The sequence below is a fragment of the Archocentrus centrarchus genome, chromosome 24, assembly GCF_007364275.1.
Source record: "Archocentrus centrarchus isolate MPI-CPG fArcCen1 chromosome 24, fArcCen1, whole genome shotgun sequence".
NCBI lineage: Eukaryota > Metazoa > Chordata > Actinopteri > Cichliformes > Cichlidae > Archocentrus > Archocentrus centrarchus.
The window spans coordinates 34,422,978-34,448,445 of NC_044369.1; the positions used below are offsets into that span (position 1 = coordinate 34,422,978).

The following is a 25,468-nucleotide window of genomic DNA, read 5'->3' on the forward strand; positions in this document are numbered from 1 at the left end:
TTAGTGAGAGCAGACTGAGCATGTGCAGGCAGGTTGGACTGGATGGTTGCTCAACAGGAAAATAATTATTTGAAGATTTAGTGTTTGCTGAAGGTGGGACAGGCTCAGGCTAAACAGGACTGAATATCTGCCCATTTCTCCAAACATGCAGAACAAATACAACAATAACATCCAGCAGGTGCCTGTGCAGGACTGGGGGGTGTGCTCAGGGTTAGGCTCACATCTACCCCTCACATGGTATTTTAATGAGGAGCTAAAACATAGAAACTAGGAGATGATATTGTTTAAAATCAAGCCTCTTCCAGGTCTTCTATATGATTTTCTAAATGAAAATTCCATATAAGCTCGATAGATGTAACCCTAACTCTAACCCTATCACAAAGGTCACCAGTGACCTGGTGGATGGCAAGAGGTTAGAACAGGATTAAACACAGGCTCTGAACTGTGAAGGTTGCTTCAAGGACTTTTTTTTTTTTTAGCTGTCTTATGACATGTTTGAAAACATTATTTTTGAATGGTCCTACAGTCACATAGTCAGTCACTGGATGGAGGTTTGCTGGTTGGAAACGTTAGCAGTGTGTAAAGCGATGTTAAGTACCTGAACCTTGTTTCTCCTCCACCACACTGGCTAAGCTCTTCTTTCCGATCAGGATGCCCTGACGGGCCATCGGTTTGGTGGTTCTGATTCGCTGACTGTACTGACGAGCCAGATGGAGGACTTTGCTCGTCGCCTTGTCCACTTCATCCATCTGGCCTGAATCCTCACTGGGCCTCTCTTTTTCTGCCTCCACCTTCAGCTGGGTGACTCGAGGCACTGGAGCCCTGAGGATGACAGCCTCTTCCCCAAACATCTTCAGAGTGTCCCTCACGCTTCCTGTCCGGTTAACCCCCGGGGCTTTGGGCTTGAGGGGTAGAGGGCTTGTCGATTCTTCTTTGATGGTGCTGAGATCAGAAGCTCTGCTTTCTTGGGAAGAGCTCTTGGTTGGGATAGAAAGGCCGATGCTTCTGGAGGTTACCGGAGCTTCTTTGGATCGATCGCACCCTCCATCTTCACTCTGGGATTTTGTGATTTCTTGCTCCATCGCCTGCCATATCTTGATCATTTCAGATGAAGATCTAAACTCTTCATCATCAGAGAGATTATCCTGCACACTTCGAGACCTGGACCTCTGGCTATTTTCTGAATCTTCTGGATCAGTGCTTCTTTGATCAGACTTTAAGGAGTCTAGAGAGTCACTAGAGACCATATGATCTTTAGTATTTTGGGGTAAATCAGAAGTAGGGTCCACAGTGGCAGAGGAGGTTGAGGTGGAGGTATTTGTCGGGACAGTTTTATCCTTTGGAATGCTGTTGAACCGGCTGACGGAGCTCATGACCAGTCCAGATGGGATGTACGTGAGGCTCTCTCTACGCCGGAGGCTGAAGGTGGCATCCTGAGTTCCAGCATTTTCATAGTAACTCTTGATTTTCCCAATTAGCATCTGGTCCTGCTTGGACAGGGTGGAGTCCCGCCTTCGCCTAATACCCCTGTCATTGTCAAAGGGGCTGTCATCTCGAGGAGATAACATGGTCAAATCTATCCCACCAAATGTCTCTGCAGAATCACCAATGATGCTGCTGAATCTAGGAGGTCGGTCCTCTGCTTCAGCGCAGAGGCTGAGACTGCTGCCGCTCCTGCTGGGTAACCGAGGTGAAGGACAACCAAGGGAGCGGGTGTCATCCTGGACCGTGCTGCCTCGTTTGATGCTGTTAGTGAAGTGCTGAGCAATAGCGCTGGCTTTGTCCAGGACAGAGGACGGGAGGATGCTGGTGGCTTTGCCTTCCTTCCCTCCCGTCTCCTTCTCATCCTCCTCATCCTCAGAGGATTCTCCACTGCTCAAGGTCTTCGAATCTGAATCAGGTGTAGCAGAGGATGCTTCCTCTGTGAGCTCTGGATCCACTTCAGCTTTCAGGTCTTCTGACTTTTGAGGGGAAATGAGGATGCTGGCAGAGGTTGGATCAGAGGAAAGTTCTGGTTCTGAGATTGGTTCGGATGGCTTCTCCTGCAGTAGCTTCTCTGCAGTGGGCTAAAAAAGAAAAATAAATACATAACAGTTGATTCTGAATTCTTATTTAATAAGCAGTGCAGAGTGAGTGTTGCAATGGAGTCAGTTTTTCTTAGAATTTGGAAAGAAAACTCCAGGAACAAGCTTCATTTTTAATAACGGCCCGTAATATACAGTACTAGTTAAGTTGGGAGTGTACGTGTGTCCAAACTTTTAACTGGTACTAAATGTTGACTGAGAGACTTTGTCGAGTAGGAGAAGCTGACAGGAAGTGATGTCTGGACTATGAGACAGTTAGGGATGGGTGAGCTGTTCTAAGCGGCCACCATCAGTCCAGCAACTAAAGCTCCTTCTCTCCACATCCAGCACACACTTGCTGGCTGTGAAAAGGAAACAAAAATTCAGGATTTTCTTTGGCCTTAAACTGGACACAACTGCGGAGCCGTAGGAGGTGGTAGGAGGAAACCAGGAATGGAGACGTTCAGACTGGTGCTTTGTGCTGCAGTACTTAACATGGACCCTACAATGCCAGGTTTCCACAGTAACACATACACATGACTGATATCTGTGCAGAACTCTACAACACAATAACAAGGAAGGAAGTTCCAAGCCGTCATGCTAAGCTGCATTTTTAACTAAATATACTAAATTAAATTTGCAAAATAAAATCACAATATCAAAAAATTACACAAAACAACCCCCCCCCCCAAAAAAAACCAAAAAACCAAAAAACAAAACAACAACCAGCACTTCCTGACAGCCAAAGATTTGTCTAATTATTCTTGTAAATCAGAGCAAAGCTGGAAACCTGGAGCTGCCCTCAAACCTGCGAGTCAGCCACTGAGTGTTATTTACCTGCTCAGGTGTCAGCATGCTTCCACCGGGTTCTTCTACTTCAGGAAGGCGTCCATTTTCTTTGTTCGAGCTGTTTGAAGAGACGCCGCCCTCCTCTGCCTCCTTCAGCAAAGAACAAATCGAACAGGTAGTCAAATAAATGCCAGAGGAAAAGTTTCAATATTTTTATGTGATTAAAACCAAAAACTCAGACGGTATTAGTCGTGTTCGTGGAAAAGCTGCTCACTGATTTCAAAGGGTCACCTCACCCACAGTGCATTTCTATTGTGCGAACTGACCCTTTATTTAATACAGACAGAACAGAGAGCAGCCATCTTCCACTTTAAACAACAGATCAGGGATAAGCAGCAGGTTTCATTATCAGCTTCACTGCAAACACAAACTGAGTCAGTCTGAACTAAACATGCAAATAAATGCAACAAAACTCAGAGGCAACAGCAAATGTCCAGTTCATCAAGAGAGAACCTGGAAACACTTGATTATGCAGTATATTCAGTCTCACAGCAATAAAGACGGATGAAAAGCTGAAGGCTGAATTTCCAAAGAAGCTCCCAGAAAAAACAAAGTAAAAGACCATCAAACTAAATGCAAAGAAAAAAAGCCAAAGAAACTCAAAGAGCATTCTAATTCATAACCTGATACATCAGAGGAACATATTTTAGGAGGTGCTTGTTGGTTTTGTTCTCCAGAGTCAGGTGTGTTCAGTGCAACAACAAGACAACCATAGCTTAGCACAGACACTGGATCCAGGAAAAACTGTGGGCATGCCTCATTGGCCTGCTTATGTAACAGCTCTGAGACAGAGTTCGTGTTTCTATTTGACTTCTACGGTTAATGTAAATGAGCTGAAGGAGACACATCAATCACTATTTATCAATACGAAAATGTAGGACACTGAATATCTCATTATTTTGGAAAACATAGTTAAAAATGTTTTCACACTCTGAGTAAAAGTAGTTTTGTTCTTCTTGTTGATGTAATCATTTGTACAGCTGCGACCATCACGATCCAGCACTGGCGTCTGGTACCGATACTGATATTATGGTAGCCTCACAGTCCGAGCCCACCGTGACCGGAAGTGTTTCATGCTTTTATGAACATTTGGATGACCTCACTTTGGTTAATTTTTGCTTTCTCTTGTAGGAAAATGTGGAGCTGCATATCATTTATAGCATATTTTCTGCTATAAAAACCCAAAGGTCACATTTACAGTCAAACAATAGAGGACCCATGATGGTACCCTGTGGAACTCCAAATGTTAGCTGACCAATTAGCCATCAGACAGAAGAGCAACATACTGAAGATAAGAGTCACAGCATTCAAGACTTTTGAGATGCTGATTAAGGTCACGAGTGGTAATAAGACCTCAACATGTTCCTGATTTGATAGAGCTGAAGTTTTTAACAGAGCTGGGCTCACAGTTTGCTCCTGCTTCTAGTCTTTGTGCTAAGCTAGGCTAAAGCTATTGAAAGAAACTGATCATCTGAAATGCTCTGACTCTCAAGGAGAAAAAACAAGAAGCTTCATCCAAACATCTGAATGTTCTTTTGAACGTTGTCTTGTGTGGTCTCTCTGCTGTAGTTTAGTGTGTTGAACCCAAACATGCAGCTTGGCTGTGTTAGTTCCACACGTGAAGCCCATGCAGCAGTTACTGAGAGCTCCAGCGCAGCATCCTTTCAAAAGTTACAGGTGCTGCAGGCGATGAAGACCAGGCTGGCACCAGAAAGCCTCACCATCACCGTGGAGGAAAGGAAGGCCCGGATGTGCCAGCAGGAGATGGCAGCCAGCACCGAGCTGGCAAAGTCCTCTACCTGCTCATCCTCCAGTAGAGCATCATCCAACTGACCCGCCTCTTCTTCTTCCTCGCTACACAACAGGTGCTCCAGTGAGTCCTTCCTGCTGCCAAGCTCCTCCTCCTCCTCCACCTCTATGACAGGCTGGTGACCCTCAGACTCACCCAGGCTGCTGGATCCCAGCGTGCTGCTGCTGACGGCGAGCTGCAGCGAGCGCCTGCCGGCTGGTAACACCAACTCCCCATCTGAGTGCTGCAGGACGTCACACACCGTCATCCTGTTTCTGCTTCCTAAAACTAAAGTGTTGCTTTAACAGCGGGGCTGCACCACTGAAGCCTCAGTAACCCTCACGAAACATCGCTAATAAGAACACATCAGAAAACTTCACAAAGCCGTGAAACACACAACAGGAAACAGTTTTTAAATCTGAAGAGGAGGAGGAGGAGCGGCAGTGAGCAGATGGCTTATAGTTTGTGTTGAATGAGTTTTTCTGACTTACCTCCAGGAGTGCTGAGGGTTCAGTAGGATGATCAGCAGCAGCAGAAGAAGAAGAAGAAGAAGAAGAGCAGACAAAAGGACTGGTTAGACCGAGAAAACACGCTTATCTGAGGAGCTGTTAAAGACTCCATCTGCAGCTTTGTGTGTGTGTGTGTGTGTGTGTGTGTGTGTGTGTGTGTGTGTGTGTGTGTGTGTGTGTGTGTGTGTGTGTGTGTGTGTGTGTGTGCGTGTGCATAGCATTATTTAAATTAATAATAACAACTACAAAGTAAATAATAATACAAACAGGATGAGGAACAGTTTTGACCTCTGGACCATCAGAATCTTGAACACTACACAATAATACACAACAGTAGCTTCACTAACTCACTGTTAACTGCAAATATGTTTATTTATTTCCCTCAACCCTGTGCAATGTAATATCTGGTACATACTGGTCTCTGTGCAATATTTGGTATATTTGTTACATTTATTTATTCCCCTGTAAGTCTTTCTTTGATCTTTACACTGTTCTCTGCAGCACATACACAGGTTCCTCTGCTTTTTACCTCCTTGTTTAGGTTTTTTAAAGAAAGGCACTGAACTGTGGCAGCTGCCACATTTTCATCACACTCCATATTTGATAACAAAAAAGCTTCCTATTCTATTCTATCTTGAACCTGCTCACTAACGGTTTACAGCACCCTGAAGTCAGCTGGTTCCTTCATATGACACTGTTAGGTATGAATTTTAGAGAGGAGGGAGGGAAACGATGGAGACGAGCGAAGAAGAGCACAGGGTCGATGTCCTGTTTTCTCCTGAAGGTATAAACATGCTGGAACATGATGGTGTACATATGTGCTGCTCCTGCTTTGATAAGGTAAAACCTGTGGGGTACAGGTGAGCGCACAGCAGCTCATCATCTGTATGTCTGTTATTTTCGGTGGGTTCACTGACTGCAGTTTATAATCATTTCCTTTATTCTGAAAATCTAATTTTGCAATGAAGAAGAGCTGATTTTTGGTGTATGCTGTCAGCTTTTATAAAGAAATTAAATTACATGTTTAAGCACGTTCGTCTCCTCCAGCTCCTTATTTAGCTGCAGTGATACTCAAACAAGTGAAAGACGAGCGTATAACCAGCTCTAAGTTCACCTTTATTCTCCAATAATCAACTAAACTTTTCATGAATTCATTCAAGATGTTTTATTGTTCTGTTTCTGCTGCTGCTGTTTCATTTTCCATCACATCATATTTGAGGCCATTTTCAGACATTTTACTTTGATCGATCGATCTATAAAATAATCATTATCTGCATTATCCCAGCCGTCACAGGGCTAACACAGAGAGACGGACAACATTCACAGCTATGGGCTGTTTAGAATCAGCAGGTAACCTAACCCCACTGACTGCATGTCTGTGACTGTGGGAGGAACCCGGAGAACCCACACAGACACAGGGAGAACGTGGGGAGATCCACCGCGCTTAATTCATGAACTCACTTCCTGTTTATTGACCGTTTGGTGTTTTATTGACCGTTTGGTGTTTTACATTCATAGTCCGACCTGTTTTGTGTGAGCTGCTCCATAACACTCATGTTTTCTCTTTTATTTTTCCTTCAGTCTTTTCTTCCTCATTGTTTAATCTTTAATATTTTTAATATTTTAATGTTAAATCCATATATTAATGATCCAGTGGGGTGTGTGAATAACGTTTGCTGCATGAAGCAGTCCTGTTGATGTTTCAGGATGCGTCCACTGTCAGCCGGGGCTCCGTTTGCTGTGATCACTCATTAATAACATCAGTGATGAGGGGAAAAGTGAGCTGTCCGTACCTTTGCTGCTCTTTGGGATTTGTTTGATCGGCTCTGCAGAGAAAACAAAGCCAAACGTTACATATCAATAAAAACAGGACACCCTGATCAATAATCCAGGTAATCTGATTACCAGACTGTCGGCGGCCATGCCGAGCATCTCGTGGAAACTCGTCCGACTGAGAGGACGGGGCTTTCTTCAGGCGCTCAGGACTGTAACGGTACTTGGAAGGGTCTGCAGGGAAACAGTGACGATAAAGAGATGCATTTCATTTTTATTACATTTTATTTTTAGCAGAAATAAAGCAGAAAAGATGTTTACTCACAGATGGAGTCCATCTCCAGGATGGCTTCTTTGGCCTGAAACACACAACAAAACGTTACTGCCATCTGCACTGGTTAACTGGTGTGCATACTGAGGTTTCTGGTCTCTGACCTTCTGTGGGATGATGGCTTGGTGGTTTTCCACGATGGTGCGTTTGATGTGATGAGCCCAGAGCTTCTTCTCCTCTACTGTCTTGGCCTGAGACATTAAAAGAGGAAACAGGGTGTGAACGCTGAGCCTCTGACCTGTTGGCCGGCAGGCGGAGGCCGACTCACCTGGACGGTGTGAGACTGTTTGGGATTTTTGTAATGCATGACGCTGAAGCTCAGAGAGTCTTTGGTGTTTTCGTTGAGCATCAGAGTGGAGCACTGAAAAAACAGAGGGAGAAATACAAATCTGCATTTAAAGCAGTTTAAGACCAAAAACCTGCAGCTCTCAGACTCAGTCTGCCCCCACTCACAGAGATGTGCGTCTTGTAGACATAATGCTCTCCGCGGCGTTTGGTGATGAGCAGCATGCGGTCGAACAGGAAGAGCGTTCTCTCATTTTTGGCTCGGTGAACCTTGAAGGTTCCCTCCAGAACCAGTTCTCCGTACGTGGTGAGGTCAGGACCTTTCCAGTTCAGCAGCAGTGACTGAACCTCCTGAAGAAACAGACAAAAACATTGAGACACCTGTTTGGTCCGATGCTGTGGATATTCATCTCCTGGCTTTGGGTTAGTTAGTTTTTTTTTAGGAAGGAAATGCTGAAACTTCCAAGATTTCCTCAAAGAAGAAAGCTCAAATTTCCAGGTTTACTGGACACGCGTCCAATTTAATTACTTTTATCAAAACAATCCAGTGCAGGACTTCCACTGGACATTTCTTGTCTTAGCATATCACCACTGGCATCAGAGTTAATAAAAAGTTCTTATCTGGTACGTGGATCTCTTACATTTACCCTGTGCAGAGAACTTCATCCCATACAGCCTAATTTTAAAGAATACCAGTTATGATTTAAACGTTCATTTCAGAATTTAAACTTTGTCTCTCTGACACAGAAACATAAAACGGCAGGTCATCTGCAAACTTATACAAACAAAATTATATGGAAACACAAGAGGATCCATAACTGAACCCTGTGGAACTCCACAGAAAATTTAGCCCAATGAGCTAATTCAGTTTTTCAAATAAAGTTATGTACTGTATGCTGCTTAAAAAATTAAAGGAACCACACAAGATGGATCGTTGTGCCGAACTCTGGAGATGAATTCTCCATCAGCTTTAACCATCACAGAAGTTACAGCCGAATGTTTCCACTAAGGTTGTGTTTTAGCACTAACTGGAAAGGAGGAGTGGGGTAAAACGCTTTGTGCTGCTGGTGACCTGCAGGCGGACGGCGTGCTCGTGTTTCCTCTTCATGTCGTTGATGTACCATGCCACTCCCGTCATGGTGTAGAGGGCCTCCTCCACCACCTCGTAACCCTCCTCTGCTGGGTCAAAGTGCTTCTCTATCTCCTAAAGAAGATCATCACAAACAACAACTAGTCAGCCTAAGGACAAGTTTAAAATATAATTTAAAATACGCAATTTTATGCAAATGTAAAAGATACACACTTCAAACCCAATAATAACTCAAAAATCTGGAAAAGACTGTCCAACACACGCTAGGGGAGCATAGAGTCTAAAAAAGTAAAGACCTCTCCTGCTTGCAGCCAAACCCATCATCAAAATCTGCACATTTTTTCCAGACACTGCACTGGATTTATTTATTGGGTTCATCTGTGTCCATGCGTCACCTCTCCACCAAGTTTCATGAAATGCAGTGTTGCACACTGTCATGGCTAACAAACATCAGCCAGAGCTGCTCCTCACAGCTTTTTCTGGACTTCTTGCACTTAAGATCCAGACATGGAGAAATAAATGTCAGACTTGTGATGCTGCTGTAGTAGTTATTTAATATGTAAAGAATCAGTGTCACGTTTGAAGGCTTTTAAGGCAGAAATAGAACTGATGGCTCCTCCTGGAATCGGTCTGAAACCTCGTGTGAAACTCTGGCACAGAACAGAAGACAAAATGTGATGTTTCAGTGAGATTCAGACACATTGTCTTCATCTCAGTTCTGCTGTCCACGGCGAGTCCTCAGGTCTGTTTTCACAGGTTTAAATATAGGTGTGACTGGGTGTCAGGTGTGGTACCTGGAGCAGCAGGTGGTATTTAAGGATCCTCTGAACAGGTTTGAGCAGGTATGAACCCAGAGGCAGTGAACGCTTCAGTGATGCCTGGCGCTCCCGGAAAAATTTGGCAAGAGATTTATTCCTCATGCACTCCGTCAGCGCCGCTACCGAACTGCAACGGGATAGGGAAGAAGAAGAAGAATGGCAGGCGTGGACAGGTGAACAGGTAAATCAGAGGTCTGAGCAAGATGAGGTTTTTAAAACGTGTGTGTATCATGAAGCATTCAGGAAAGCAGAGTGACAGTGTCGGCGCTTACTTTGGGTAGTTGGTGCAGTACTGTGTGTAGATGTCGAAGTACTCACTCTGAAATAATACAAATCATGATTTTTACGATGCTCTGTGACCGGCCTCACGTAGAAACATTCTCATCAAAACCTCAGTCTCACCTTCATGACGAAGCACCTGGCGATGGCGACCGGGTCGTTGTCACACTGGTCGAGATCCTGAAGCAGCTCACTGTCAACAGGAAACACCATCACCGTGACAACAGCAGCAACAAACTTCTGCCAAAGCTTTTCTGTCATTTCAGCAGTTTCCACAGAGCCTTCACCTGAACACGTTCCTGATGTGAGGGACGATGTTCTGATGTACAGTCATAACGAAGGCAGACAGGAAGGAGGGAAAGGAGCGCAGAGGAAGCACATGCACTAAAAGTCCAACCGCAGACTCACCGTTTCTTTGGACCCTCAACGGCCCCACGATCAGGTCGCTCCTAATACTCTGAGTCTGTCCAGCATCAACCAAAGGCTGACGTCATGGCAGCTATGTTCATCTTTTATATATGCAATCAATGCTTTGTGCTACAGAGCTCGTGTGTGTTTGACTGCACGGCTCAGGAGTGAAAACGGGTCATTTAACAGGTCCATATTTAAACATGAAGGCACAGCAAACAGAGCACTTCACACTGGGCAGCAGGGCGGCGCTGCTCTGCAAAACAAACTCACCCTCCAACAGGAAACTGTGAGCGCTGACACGGAGGAGACGAAACATCAGCGTTAACGGTTCGGGAAAAAACGGTTCAGAGCAGACACGTTAAACGTTCTCTTCCTCACCTGTTGAACTCGTAGATGTCCTCGATGTTTCCAAAGAGAGCGCAGACCCGCTCAGGGTGGATCGACAGATCCGTCTGATCTGACTGATCAATGATGTGAGCCAGGTAGTCCTGTAGGATAGGAAAGAGGGGTTAGGACAGAGGATCAAGTAACAGAAGGAAGGAAGGATAAAAGGAAGTAATACAAAGGTCAGGGGTGAGAGAGAAGAGATCAGAACTCCTCAGAGAAATAAAATACATTTTAGATTCAAGTGTAAAAAGAAATCACATTACACCAATTTATGTTTTAATGTGTAATGTCTCCATTTGTCCAGCAGGAGGACTGAACTCACTCTGATCTATACCACAGTAATCTGATTACTACATACACACATTGATATTTATTGCAACAATACTAATAATCTCTCTCACATTCTCACAATCACTTTATTCTAAATATTTTAAAACTGGAAACGCTCACATGATTTAACCTGAGACATTTACTGATTACTGAATTTTCTATTCAGTATTTAATTTGTACATGACCTCACACAGAGTTCATGTTAAATGACACGTGCAGGTGTCAGGTGTGCTGTAGGATTTTATTGTTTTTTATATACAATAAATCCTCACATTTGTGTTTGTATATATGTTATATGTTTTTTTAATGTAACCTTATTCATCAGATAGTGAATCATCAGCTATATTCTATCGTGCTTGTTGCTCTTTTATTACATTGTAATTTTCTGGTTTTATTACCGAGTTGTGCTTCAACCATTTAAACACGTTTTGGACCTGAAGTTTCAGGTGAGTCCAGGTCTTTGCTCCTGCTCCAAGTCTGTGTTTCTGCCTGTTACATAAGCAGTTAATCCCATCGCTGCAGAGCGTCTTAGCCTGTTAATTATAGTCTGAGTCACTGCCAGGTTACTGCGATAACTCCACGAGCTGTCCTCTGTGCTTTCTTACGTGTCCTCTGTCCACTGGATCGGACATGGAGACTTATTCAGGACGACGTTTCATATGAACAGAACCTGAAGTGTTTGTATCTTTTTCTCAGTGCTCATAGAAAAGAAATGAAGCCCTCGAATTCAGACAGCTTTAATTTGGGGAGTTCAAATTAAAACCAAACTTTTAGAGCTGCAAACAAACAAGTGAGAAAGCTGCAGCCTGATGCAGGAAAGCCAACCTGGGCTGAAGGCCAACTGCTCTTTGAGACTTATGGTCATTTGTCAAGTTGTGTTTGAGCTGCTGAAGGTACGGGACTGTGGGTAAAAATGATTGTAACTCTCTCTCTTTACCATGGAAAGGATCCCGTGATCATCCCCCACCATCATCCTCTGTGGACGTTCTTACGAAGTGTCCTTTAATATATTTTTTCCTCAGAAATCCCTCCTTGGACGTTTGTGAACCAGCTCATAGCTAGAAGATGGATTATTTTTAGGGACTACATGTGCTACGTTAAAATCTCTGAATCTCAGGCTGAAGCGTAAAGACAAAGAGCGTGATGAGTTTTCCTACGCCTGCCTTCATCCGGACTTTGTCAGATATGAACAATTAGCAATCATTTTCCCTTTGGGTGACGGACATGATGTCCATAATACAGATGGAAAGACTTCGTAAAGGCTCCAAAGACACTTTTTCATACTACTGGAATCCCTTCCTGGAACACTTTTCACAGACTAGATTAAGCTGAACATACTTTGCCATGGACTCTCCCCTCGGTCGCCCCTTAATGGGTGCATGTACTCTCATGTATGTGACTTCGTATACATTTGTTATGTGTGTACATCATTTGTCAACTGGAATGTTTTATGTATACCCTGTGCATCTGGGTTCTGTCTGTTTGTCTGTATGTTCTAACCTTGAAAACTTAAAATAAAATGCATAAAAAAAAAAAAGATATGAACAATTAGCAGTTAACTGGGCGTGAACACAGGAAGAGACGAGCAGCGATGTGGCACTGTGGGGAGTCCTGACTTAAACCTTTCTAACTTTAGATTCAAACGACTGAAGTGAGTACCAGAGCGAGCGAATGATGCTTGTAGTTGGCGGATAAGGCATCGTAAAAATCAGAGGGTTACCGGGCAACTGGAGTTCAGTAGTGATAACTGAATCCCTTCATATGTGGACGGAGCTTACGCCCTTTCAGCAAAAATGGTCACACCTCTTACCTTGACACCTGTAGGGTCACATGGTCAATTGACTCACCTCTACGATCATGCGCAGATCTCTGACGTACATCCTCTCGGTCTCGATGATCTCCATGACAACACGGTCCAGGTAGGTCAGCTGCGGGTTGGGCGCCATGCTGGCTCTGATAAATGGTGAAGCCGGCTGCCGGCGGCTCGAGGCACGACTCGCTTTCCAGTCTTTGTTGTTGTTGTTTTTGTTATGAATGAAGCTCCGCCCCTTGCTGTTGGGCTGGGGGCTCGGCCCCTGGTGGTCTGCGGCGCCCCCCTCGGGGCTCAGGTTGAGGTTAATGTCAGGGTCTGAGGAGGAACTGGTGAATGATGGAGGCGGGATAAGGTTGTCGTCTCTGGAGGATCCGGACCCGGAGGACAAAGTGGAGATCAGGCTCACGGGGCGCCGGTGAGATGCGAGCAAGTCAGAGGAGTCGGAGGGCGTGGCCGAAGGAGCACGCTCATCGCTGCTGATGGAGGCAGTGGACAGGCGGGGGGACTCTGAGGAGGGGAGACAGAGAAATGATGTCACTGACAGCAAACTTCTACATCACTATCTCACAGTGGCACTGCCACCATCAGGTGAGACAGGAACTTCAACTCTTACCACACTGCCTTTATTAATAATGTCAGGTTCCCTTTCACAATAAAAGCACACAGCTTTTTCCACTGCCAGACTGAGGGCAGACTTTCACAACAAAAGCTCATGCAAGGGGACATTACACCACGATGGATGTTTGTGTTTTTTGATCCATGAGTCTGAATCAAAGCGTGTGGAGACAGGACGTGATAGCTTTATCTCAGAGAAGAGCCTCCCTGACAGGAATCTAAACCTGATGAAGTCATTTCTAAGTTTCCCTCAGACAGTGAATCATCCAAGCAGTCTGTTTCTGTGTTTCAGGTTTCTGTACCTGAGGAATGTCAGGAATCCAGACATGTTCAGATGACTTTACAGTGAGGAGACAGTTTGAACTCAGTGTGAAGCAACCAAACGACCTTCTTTCAACACAGACATGTAGGCGGTCATCTGCTTTAAGCTCAGTTAGGAAATCAAATGTTCAGGAATTAAAGCATCGGGTGATTCAGAGCTGCAACGTGTTCATGCTCAGGGGCTCAAATTCAACGTGAAATACGGCTGAAACATCCATTTCTTCATGGATGTGCCAAAGCTGCAGTTCCTCTGCCGTCCAGCAGAGGCGCCACAGTGAGTCAGTGCCCATAGACTGCCACGTTAAAACATAAACGTGTACAGCCTGATACAGAAACTGCTTTGTTCTCTGGAGATAATTCCCCCCTCATAACAGCTGTACGGGGGGGGATGCTTCTATAACTCACCTGTTTAAAGTTTGCATTATTAGGGGCGTGGCCTCTTTGACTGATAGATCAGATCTCAGTCAAGATTTTCCCTTCGTTTAATACTGTCCAATCAGCCAATCACATCCAAGCAGCAGGTTGCCTCAGATTCATTCAGTGAAATCATGAAGCAGATCAATCATTGTCCTGATCAGGATAACATGGACTGATTCCTCTTTGATTTATTGGTTTAGATTCGTTGACAGATTTTTGGGACTCGCGTGCTGTGAGATTTCGGTCGGTGTTGGCGAACATACCAGCTAACCAGTCCTCTGAGGGTTTAGCTAAATATCTGAAGAGCAGAGACACTGACAGTCCGCCTGAGACACAAAACACAAACACACACGTGTAATAACAGGATAGCACTGCGTTCATTACACACAGAAAGGTTCTGCTCCTTGTTCTCGGTCGTGTACACGATGTTACGCTCTCAGATGTTCCTCTTAAACATGCTGAAGTTTGTAAAGTCACCCATGAAAGCCCGAACCAGCTCTAAAAAGGAAAAACACAGCAGCTGACGCAGCACCGCCTGCCTGTTTGTCTGATGTTACCCAAGAAGAAGAAACACAACAGACATTTCATCAGAACCTGGCTGCCCACACACTCATTAAAGGTGTGTGTGTGTGTGTGTGTGTGTGTGCAGCTAATCTCTGCAGATCAGTCGGTTACAGCCGATCACAGCATGTTTCTGGCTCTCAGTCACTTTGTTAAACTTCCTGATGATGATCCTGCTGTACAAACGTCTGAAGGATTTTGTTTGTACGCCACCTTTAATATAATTTTTAGACTATTATTTGTCCTCATGTTGAACTGTTTGTAACTGACATGTTTAAACAAACTGCATCAGAGTGACACTTTTTTTCCTTGCACACATTTCTGGTGCAGCACCTTTAAACAGGTGTGCCTGGATGTGACATCGTTGCTGTTTCTTCTCTGAGACTCTAAAGCACACATGAAGAAAGACTCCTCAGTGACTGGAAGCTGCAGGTCACACAGGAGCTGCTGGCAGGGTTGGGTTTGAGCTTAAGATGATTTCACGATGCAGCGCGTCTCTGGCAGAAACCCCATTAAAGTCTCCTACTTTATATACTGTGTATTCACCATAATGTGTTCAACACGCATGAATTATGAAAGGTCAGGTCACGTTTGACTAAGTCTTAAATTAATACACAAACTGATCTGCTGTCTGTTTTACAGACAAATATTTAATGAGCCACAGCTCACAGGAAAACTCCACCCATTTCCTGTGATCCCTTCAGAATAAAAGTCAGTTAAGTGCTTTTAATGTGAAGCTGCAGCTGGAGGAAACTTTTTTCTGGTAATAATCCAAATGTATAAACCCTGCAGAGCTGTCACCACGAGGATGAGTCACTGACAGACTCTCCGGGGAGCAGCTCAGAGGTTTCACGCTGCGGCTGCTCCAACACGACGGGAACCTCAGATGGAAGAGTGTGCTTGAATGAAAACAGCTTCAAAGACACACACACACACACACACACACACACACACACACACACACACACACACACACACTCTGTGGTCCGTTAGTCGTTTGGCTTCCTGCCAGTCTGCAGCCAGTGAGGCATTCACTGACCCAGCAGGAAGGGAGTGAGTTTATGGATGTGATAAGGGGGCCGGGGGGCCAGTCACAGCTCAGAGTTTACATTCAAACACCTTCAAACACACACAGGGCTGACCTTTGACCTCTGTAGCCGTTGGACCAACAGGAAGTGCAGCTTTTCTATGACACTGACTTTAGCTTGAAACTAGAAAACAAATTCAAGCAAAACAGGAGAAAAATGTTGCTGAAAACAGCCGAATATCAGCAAAAACCCTCCAGACTCTAAATCTGTGCAGACAAATGTTTCTGATAACAAAACATCTTTTAAATTAAATCATGTTACGACCCAATCTGTTCACTGTTTTAACAATCATAAAATACAAGAAGGATTTTTAGCCATATGTTTGATTCTGAGACCAGCAAACAGACAGAATCAGACTTTTATCATCTTTGAAAATATCATCTCTGAGTGCAGAGCTTCCAAACAGATTCATCAGGAAAAATGTTATCAATCATTCTATGACCTTTAAGACTTTTGACTGACCACCGCTGTAGCGACTCACCAAACCAGCGGCGCACAAACACTCGTCTGAGCCGCCGATCGTCCCCAACGCTCCTAAAGGAGATCTTCACCTGCTCCTCTGAGCATAAACACCTGACCACAGGTACATCTCCTCCTCCTCCTCCAGCCAGACTGCGCCACATGCTCCTCTGATACCCCATCAACCCCTGAATGATCCCTGCTGAACAAATGTCCTCAAAAATGTTTCAAATAAAAAAAAATAGGCTAAAAGGGGAAGAAGTTCAGTTTTCCTGCAGCCTTAAAGTCCCCTGAATGCCCCACATGTGCAGCTGTGACTGCAGAGCTGAAGGTTCAGAAACATGAGGAGGAAGAGGAGGAGGAGGAGGAGAAAGGGCAGCAGGAGGAGGAGGAGTCACAGAGAGGAGGCAGAGATTTAAAAAGTGAGGAAGACGAAGGCCCTTCCTCCTTTTTGTTTGGTTTCAAATGAATAAAAAAACCAGGAGGAAGCCAGAGAAGCACGGTGGGAGCGGCTCAGCTCGGCTCTGATAGGCTCCCACATTCAAACTGCTTATTCTCAGCCTCTCATATCAAACCGTCCCTCTATAACCAGGCCCAGAAACACTATCACAGTTTCTGATCACGTTATTGATCACGTTAGAACCAGACTTCAACGTCTTTAACAGCTGGAGTTTGATACCAAACTACTTTTTCTGCATCTCAAGAAACGGTACTCTCTACCCCCCCCCCCCCCGACCGACCGACCGACCGACCGACCGACCGAAAATCAAAATGAGACCTAGGCCTAGGCTGCTGGGTGGTTCCCATGATGCACTGAGTGTTTCTTTTCATTCACCTCTTTCACTCTCTTCATACCCCACTCTGTATTTAATCATTAGTTATTATTAATCTCTGTCTCTCCCCCCTCAGCAGATGACCCCCCCTTCCTGAGCCTGGTTCTGCTGGAGGTTTCTTCTGTTAAAGGGAGTTTAATAAAGTTTTTGGATGAACCTGAAAAAGGACGACTGCCTCCATACCATTCTGCCTTCAGGACAGACTCAGGGAACAACTGACCCCATGAACACACAGACAGGTGGGGCTGATGGTGGTGAGCTGTGTGGAGAGGAAAGTGTGGTGGGCAGCACCATCACAGCTGCAGACGCCGCCGACAGAAGCCATCAGTGTTCACAGCTCACAGCGAGGCTCAGCCAACACGAGCCGCTTCACCGCTACATTTCCACAGGAACTGAAGGCGCCCTCCTCTGCCTCTGATGAAGAGCTGCTTCCTGCTGTTGGTGACCTTTAGCTTCACTCACTTCCTGATTGATCTTCAGGAAGCTTTGAAGTCTGCAGGAGAGAAACGGCAGCAGGAGGACAGGAGAGGGCAGAGGGGGACCCAAAACCCCGAACCGAGACGGAGCCACAAAACCACAACGATGCTCTGTGAGCTTTTCACCTTTCAAAGTAAAAGACAGGACAGCACAACAATGATGAGAAAACAGCAGAATGCATTGTGAGGATAAAGTGCTGCTGTTGGTGCACAGCTGCCTGATTTTAGTGAGGAGAACACGCTGAGGCCTTTCAGGCCTCTGGAGATAAAACTGCATCTCATCTGAAGGAGAACTCACAAACTGCAGGGGGCGGGAGGTCGAAGGTCACAGCTGCACGTGCGTATGTTCCTGAAGTGTAAACCTGAGTGCTCAGAGTCATAAAACACTTTTGTTCCTGTTAAAAGGGAGTTTTTCCTTCCTACTGTCACCAAGTGCTGCTCATAGGGGGTCATTCTGACTGTTGGGGTTTCTCTGTATTATTGCAGGGTCTTTACTGTATGAGGCGCCGTGAGGCGACTGTTTGCTGTGATTTGGTGCTATATAAATAAAACTGAATTGAAACACGTTTTATCGATATGTGAGTTCACTTTATGAACACTTTGACTTCAGTGTCATCAGAAGGTCTTTATGCACAGTCTCAGCCAGCGTGGTGCTGATGTGTACGATGACCTGCAGCAGTCAGAGGTTTCAGGGCTGTGTGGAGGGACGCCTGCTTCACAGCTCACTTCCTTCTTTAAATTATAACTTTATTCTCACAATGCAAAGATTTCCTTTTAACAGCCCCAAAAGTCCTCTGCAGAAACGTTTCTTGCTGAACACACCTGAGACCGTGACCTGCCCAGAGCGAGAAAAAGGGTGACATCACACAGTCAGGTGGGTGTGGTCTGGTTTTGTTTTCATCTCCATGCGACCTGCAGGGACCTCCCAGAGAATCAGCATCAGTATACCTGCTGAGGAGGGGCTCCGTCCTTCCACTCTCTGTGAGGCTTCTCTCAACAACTGCTACTGACGCGTTCAGTGATGATGGTTTGGCTCCAGTTTGAATGTCTGTATTTCTGCTTCAGCCCCCCCCCCCCCCATATTGTACAGGCTGTGTTTGTTTGTGTCCCAGAGCGTCTCAGAAGGGCGGGGCTACACTCCAGAATAATGGCCGACTGTTCTTGAGACACAACGGAGCTGTTTAACCACGATGTCTCGCCATGATGCCACAGACACACACTGTGTGTAACCAGCAGGCGTGGACAAAATATCAGAAACACCTCACTGCAACATGAAGTTCATCTGAATCCTAAAAGGCTGGTTTATAATGTGACTGTCGGGAGGTTTGTGGTTACTGTACAGCCTCAAGTATGTGGGCACATGATCGTCCAGCAGATTTCATAAAAATAATTAACACAGGAAGCAGATTTTACAGCAGTTACACACTGATGGAGCCAATAAATGAAACGACTAATATCCATTAATAATTTTGGACTTCAGTTTTCTTTAATAATAACTTTGTTTCCAGCATCTCAGATTTCACAAATATTTAATTTTTGGTTCTTTGTGTGTGTAATTAAAATTAAAATCTTCAGCTGTTGGATCATCTCAATATGTTTTACATTTTATAGACTAAATGAGGAGTCATGTGATTATTCAATAAAAACTGTATATATTGCATAAACGGGTATAAATGGGTTATACGAGGCCTAAAATGTTCCTGTAAAGCTCACAGAGACTAACGGCTTCAGCTGAAAGGAATTCAAATTTTTTCTTGTATGCAGTGATGAAAAAAATGTTCAAAATGTTTTTGGCTGTAATAGCAAGTGTTATTTTTGGATGTGGGTGTCCACACCGCGGGGCGTGCTGCTGCATGGGGTCAACATTAAAAGAAAGAAAACACTTTTTTAGAGGAACCCTTCTGGTCACAGATGAAGACAGTGCAGGATGCTGACAAGGTGATTGGCTGAATCCGTCTCATGTGGCATTCCACAGGGCTTGGTCCTGGGTCCTCTGATATTTTCATATAAAAATATATCTATGAGCGGATGTATGAAAATGAGACAGCTAGGTCAAGAAGGCCGTTTTTTTTTTTTTATCTTTGCTCTCTGTAGCTCCACAATAAAAATATAACTGAAAATTAAATACAGACTCTCAGCTTTCATTCAAGGGGTTGATGAATTCAGTCTCCTGTTTTGAGCGGCTCAAATGAACCTGGTGGAAACAAAGAGGTGATTTTCAGGCCTCTGAATTGTTTGCAGAGTGTGGATGAAGCCGTGGGCGTGGGCTCAGGATGGATTTCCTCCTTTGTGTTTGTTTGTGTGGCTCTTTCTGCTCGTTTGGTCTTCAACCCATCAGGTTAAGATAAGATTTACCCTAAATGTTTTTGTACTTGTTGATGTTGTAAGATTTTCTCTCATTAAAAATGAACAGGGGTGTCTGCATACTTATGGCCATGTAGTGTCAGTAGCAGCAGCTTCCTTTTATTTTCCTTTAACTCTAATACTTAGAGTTTCTCATTTTGAGTAAAACCAGGACTGAGTTCTGCACAGCTCTCGCCTTATCTAACCCTCATCTGACTCATGACTGGCTGGTTTCACACAGGAAGTTATAAAGTGGTGTCTGAGGAGACGCATCACTTCCTGTCAGTGTGGTGAGTCAAACAGCAGGTAAACAGAACAAAACATTCATATCTCCTCGCCCTCCGTGGGGGAGGGAGAAGGATTATCAGTAAGGAGCATCAGAGTTCCCGCATGCCTCGAATGCTTCACACTGACAGGATTAACCCCTCGTTTCCCAGCAGCCCCTTTAACCTTATAAACCAGACCACGAGGAGGCAAACAATCTATAATCAATACGAGCTGTCAGTGTGATCGATCAGCAGCTGCACAGAGTTCAGAGCCAATAACAATCAGACTGTAAACGTTTACAGGCTGTGTGTGTGTGTGTGTGTGTTTGTGTGTGTGTGTGTGTGTGTGTGTGTGTGTGTGTGTGTGTGTGTTTAATCTGGAATAATGAGGATTAAGCTGTGCGTTAATCCAGCACAGATTACACATTAGAAACAACAACAACATCAACAACACGAGCCGCGGACCTGAGCACCACAGACCTGAGCGACTCTAACACTGCATTCAGCACAGCAGCCACATTGCTCGGGTGTGTGCGGGCCTCGTAATGCCAGGTTATCTGCTACTGTGAGTCAAACACCTTTAACACACACTCACACACACATCACTCACTGACTGACTCACACCGTCCTGATGAAGCACTTTGATTAAAATGGTCTCAGTCTTGTTTGAGCAGGCGGAGCCTGCTCTCCTGTCATTAACAATCTCTTCTCTACACCGTTAATGTTTACCCACTGCTTATTAATATTTCAGACATGCTGTGGTCAGACTTTGACTCTTGAGGATGTTTGATCAGGTGTTTACAGGCCATCAGTGATTAATGCCTGCTGCTCAGTGCTCGTGTGCAGATGTGGAGCTGTGATGTCATTTCCCTTCTCCTTTATCACTGCACACACGATCAATAACGGCCCTCCTCAGATGGCATTACTTACATTTTTCCTTTTTTTAAAAATAAATAAATAAATAAAGCCATCTTGTCAGATTTTATAATTTATAAATGTATCAGTGTTTAGTAGTTGAGATGAAACTGATATATTAATTTTGTGTTATGGAGCAGCCTCCAGCTATTACACATTAATAATACATGTTAGCACATGTTTATGTGTGATTCTACAGGATTAATGATAGGATTTAATTAAAGTGGCCCTGCACACTGTTCCACAGAGGCCTCTCAGAGCAGTTTGTTTTAAACAAACACAATGACAGAAACCCGTCGTGGCTGGAATACTGGATCTCCCTGAAGTCTGTGCAAAAACACTCAGAGCTGAATGAACTCTAAATACTCAGGAAAGGAGCTTCAAAACTTCCTGCATGAAAGAGAAAGAAAGAGAGAGCAGTCCCACAGCTCAAAGTGATGCAGCACCATCCAAACAGTCAGCACGAGCGAGAAGCGGCGCAGGAACATGAAGGTTCACCGTCAGCGTTTTTCCTGACCTGCTGAGGCGTTTGAACGATAGTTAAACCTGAACTTCACATGGACTCGTGGAAAAGAAACGCTGAGTCCTCCCCTGATCCAGCAGCAATCAGCTGCAGTGATGTTTCCTGTGTGGCTTCATCAGTCTGTCACATCACTGTGGAGGAGTTTGGTCCACTCTCCTTCAGCGTAGCTTCAGCTCAGTGAGGTTTGCTGCATTCATTCCTGCACAGCTCTCTGAAGCCCCCCCCCCAGCCTTCAGCAGACTGAGGTCTGGACTCTGAGGGCCGTCGCAGCAGCTTCATTCTGGCTGCTGTGCTTGGATCATCGTCCTGCTGGTGACCCAGTTTGGTCCCAGCTTCAGCTGTGGGACAGACGGCCTCACGTGAGCCTCTAGAACACTTTGGTCTACAGAGGAGTTCATGGTCCACTCAGAGACTGCGAGGAGCCCAGATCCTCCTCCCTCCTCCACCGTGCTGACAGCTGCTCTGAGGTGTTGCTGCTTTGCATGATGGACAAACATCTGCACTGTTAGTTCCAGAAGTCTTTGTGGTTTGTTCAGATGCAGCTCTGCAGACCTGAGCTGTGCTGCCATGCTCTCAGAGAGAGGAGGCTTTCTGCTGCTGCGCTTCCAAACAGCCAGACTGGTTCAGTCGGTTTCTAATTGTGCTGTCATGACCTTTAACCTTTCACACAGTGAGTGCTGATGTGCTGAAGTCTGTAAGATGATCTGTTTGTAGTCCATCTTCAGGATGTTGTAGTTTCTCCACCTCAGACCCACGTCAGCAACATCCACCATCATGAAGCCGTCTGAGTGCGAGCAGCGGGACTCTCTGCACCTCCTCATGTTTAACAGCGAGCTCACAGGAAAGTGAGGAGGAAGGAGCTGCTGAGGTGTCCTTTCCATGCTGTTCCACTTCCTGTACGCTGAGATTAGCAGGAAGTGAAACGGCTCCACTTTAAAGTAGCATTTAACCTTTGCGACTTTTACTGAAGTATTTTTACATTTTCATCAAGTCCAGATTTGAGTCCTGACACCAGCACATCCAGACCACCAGAAACCACCAGAGTCTGAGACTGGAACCAGTGTGAACCAGTCCCGTGCAGACCAGCACAGCCTCAAACCAGTTACAAACCAGTATAACGCAGAGTGAACGATACAGTGATGAGGTCACCTCACTGCGAAGAACCCCACCAGCAACGACCTGCCTTATGTAACACATCAGCTGGTTCCCATGGCGATTAAGAGTCATGTGACCTGAGATCATCTTTGAGTCTACAAAACACACACACACACACGCACACACTTCCTACTGCTGCTGGGATCAACACTGATTAATAGTCAATAATCAATATTAAACAGTTTAGAGAATTTAGTTGCCATGAGCCTCGGGGGCAGAACTGTCCCACTCGGCTGGTCTGAATCCCAGAACACGGAGCGATCTGATTGGCTGTAGAACAAAAACATTTAAAAGGTAACCTTCACGCAGCTGAGCCGAGGCAGAGATCAGGTTTCTGTACACAAACATGATCAGCTGATTCCCCTCTGCAGGACAAACATCTCTGTCTGCACCGACTCCCAGCAGCCTCAGCCTTTCTGTCACCTGCAGGAAACACCTGAGCCAATCCCAGCCTACCTCAAAGGGAGCGCAGAGCAGAACCAGGACCTCCGCAGACCGAGTCTCCTCACGACTGTCCAGGTCTCACTGATCGCCCAGCAGTCCAATTAATCCAATTAGCCTAAGAGAGTCCAGCAGGTGGGACGCCACCTGCTGGACTCTACACCACAGAACCCCCGCCCCCCCGCCCCCAATGCTTTTGTTTAAATTTTTAAAAAATGTATTCAATTATTTACATTTCTGAAGCATTTGTCATTATTGAGACTTTTTATTTATTTTAAGGATGTACATTTATGTTGCTCAACATTTAGAGTTTGTTAACTTTACAATCAATAAAATCCTTTTTGCATTTCTGAAGCTCTTCTAATTATTCAGGTTTATTTTATATATTTTAATGTTTGAATTTTTTTTTAGTGCTCGTCATCTTTTTAAATTTATTTCTTTGTCATCATGAAACAGCAGAAAAGGATGTTTTGGGTTTTGTGTTTGCTGTGCACTCAGCTGATTTTAATCTGATCCTTCTGCTTTCTTTTTATCGATTATCGATCATTATTTACTGAGCCGACGCTCCTGCAGCTCTGAGTCTCAGCGTCCGGCTGCAGCTTCAACAGGAAACAACAGGCATGACGTCACTCTGAGGACAGACGCTCTTTGTCCTCCGAGAGCGCCGCCGTCTCGCTCCAGCACGCAGAAGAAAGACGCCTCACATCCACCCTCGCCAACAAAGGCTCATCTGTGGTCAGCCGGGACCGGGACCAGAAGACAGTCCTGAGGTCCACCTGAAGGAGTCCCACAGGGACAAACCCTCTGAAGGTTAAATAAAGTTTCTGCAAGTGAAATTTGAACTGTTTTATAACCACAGAAGAAGAAATGCATCACCAATGTTCACCACCAGCAGGGAGCTCATATCAATCACAGTTCTGACAGCAGGGAACCCTCTGATTGGTTCATCAGCTCATTAACGAGCCATCGGTCCATCTTCCATCAGCAGGAAATGATCGTGGCGTGTGCCATAAAGAGGCCTGTGGTGCTGTGACCTCCCTGACACTCAAAGATATTTGAATCTGGAGCTACAGCTAATGTCTCGAACCCTTTTATCAAAAACAGGAAAAAACTGTAATTCACATTTTGGTCCAGCAGCTCCACAGAGCTCCATTCATTCTGGATGTGCTCGAGAGCGTCCCCTATGGGACAGGAAGTCCAATCAACTCAGAACTAAAACCAGGATCCAGGAGGAAGGGAAGTGTCTTACCTTCACCCATGGGGACGTCAGAGGAGGAGTGGAGAGATCCTTCAGGCATCACCTGAACACACACACATACACACACACGACTGATGAAGACCTTCAGCGGTTTAACGTAAACAGCAGCAATCAATGAATGCATCTCCAATGCACCAGGAAAGTGAGGTCATGTGATCAGATTCACCTGAGTGTGCAGAGTGACGATGAGGGCAAAACAGAAACCGTGCAGAGCAAGGACCGAAGAACCGGACCGACAGAAACCTGCAGAGACGACAGGAAGTGACACGCTTCAGGCTCAGCCGTGATGCATTCACTGACTTCTCTCTGGGTTTTCCTGCTGGATTTGAAGTTCAAAGCTTCCTGTTCAGAAACTGCAGCAGAATTATTCCTGATTTTATTTTTAATGTTTTCCACCTGCTCTGAAACCTGCTCACAGCTGCTCAACCTACAAACACCACAACATGAATTTAAAGAAAAACTTACTCAAAGAACTGAATTATTGATTTCAGGTTTTTTAATCAACAGCCTTTAATGAATACTGAATAATTTAAAAATATAATTATTGAATGAATGCATGTTTGTTTTAAGAAAACCTCTATAAATGAATTAAATACTCTGTTTAGTTAATGACGCATCTGTTTAATCGCTCTCAGGTGGTTGATGAATGAACTGACGGCTCTTCGTTAATAAACAGAAACAATACAATCTATGAGTTTCAATAAAATGCTTAATAAAACAGAAAATGAGTGGGAATGCCTCGGGCTAGGCTGTACTCTGGGCATGCGCAGAGTGAAGCCCCGCTCAGGTAAGGAGCTATACTGGTTTCCGTGGCAACACGTGAACGCGCTCCGATTGATTTTCCTGTGTTGGTTTTCCAGGTTTCCTGATTTGAATAAAGTTTTGCTGTTTGAAACTTTAAAATGAGCTAAAGTGTAACTAAAACAAACAGACGGCAGCGATGAGGATGAGGGCTGATCTGCACGGACCTCCGTGTAAAGATCTCCAGCTTCTCTCTGCAGTTTGAAACACGCGTGAACTTGATCGCGTGGTTTTTCTGAAACATCTGAGCCTGCTGCGGTTTTGGGCTC

General features: G+C 45.0%; 1 protein-coding gene across 3 annotated transcripts in view; it reads right to left on the bottom strand.

Moving 5' to 3' along the window:
* LOC115774187 (pleckstrin homology domain-containing family G member 3-like) overlaps positions 1-25,468 on the bottom strand; it is a 28,411-nt gene that overhangs the window by 2,107 nt on the left and 836 nt on the right. Inside the window, exons 2-18 of one of the 3 annotated variants that reach the window (XM_030721335.1) lie at positions 24,565-24,641; positions 24,390-24,441; positions 12,762-13,234; positions 10,576-10,685; positions 9,910-9,979; positions 9,780-9,826; positions 9,484-9,634; positions 8,672-8,803; positions 7,768-7,950; positions 7,583-7,675; positions 7,419-7,505; positions 7,309-7,342; positions 7,116-7,217; positions 7,004-7,036; positions 5,193-5,203; positions 2,901-2,999; positions 599-2,066 (exon numbers count right to left, since the gene is read on the bottom strand). In XM_030721335.1, coding sequence (XP_030577195.1) covers positions 599-2,066; positions 2,901-2,999; positions 5,193-5,203; positions 7,004-7,036; positions 7,116-7,217; positions 7,309-7,342; positions 7,419-7,505; positions 7,583-7,675; positions 7,768-7,950; positions 8,672-8,803; positions 9,484-9,634; positions 9,780-9,826; positions 9,910-9,979; positions 10,576-10,685; positions 12,762-13,234; positions 24,390-24,438 — 3,142 coding nt within the window. In that variant the 5' untranslated portion in view covers positions 24,439-24,441; positions 24,565-24,641. Of the gene's footprint in view, positions 1-598; positions 2,067-2,900; positions 3,003-5,192; positions 5,204-7,003; positions 7,037-7,115; positions 7,218-7,308; positions 7,343-7,418; positions 7,506-7,582; positions 7,676-7,767; positions 7,951-8,671; positions 8,804-9,483; positions 9,635-9,779; positions 9,827-9,909; positions 9,980-10,575; positions 10,686-12,761; positions 13,235-24,389; positions 24,442-24,564; positions 24,666-25,468 lie in introns of those variants that run through there. The other 2 variants (XM_030721333.1, XM_030721334.1) reach the window with 2 other exon arrangements.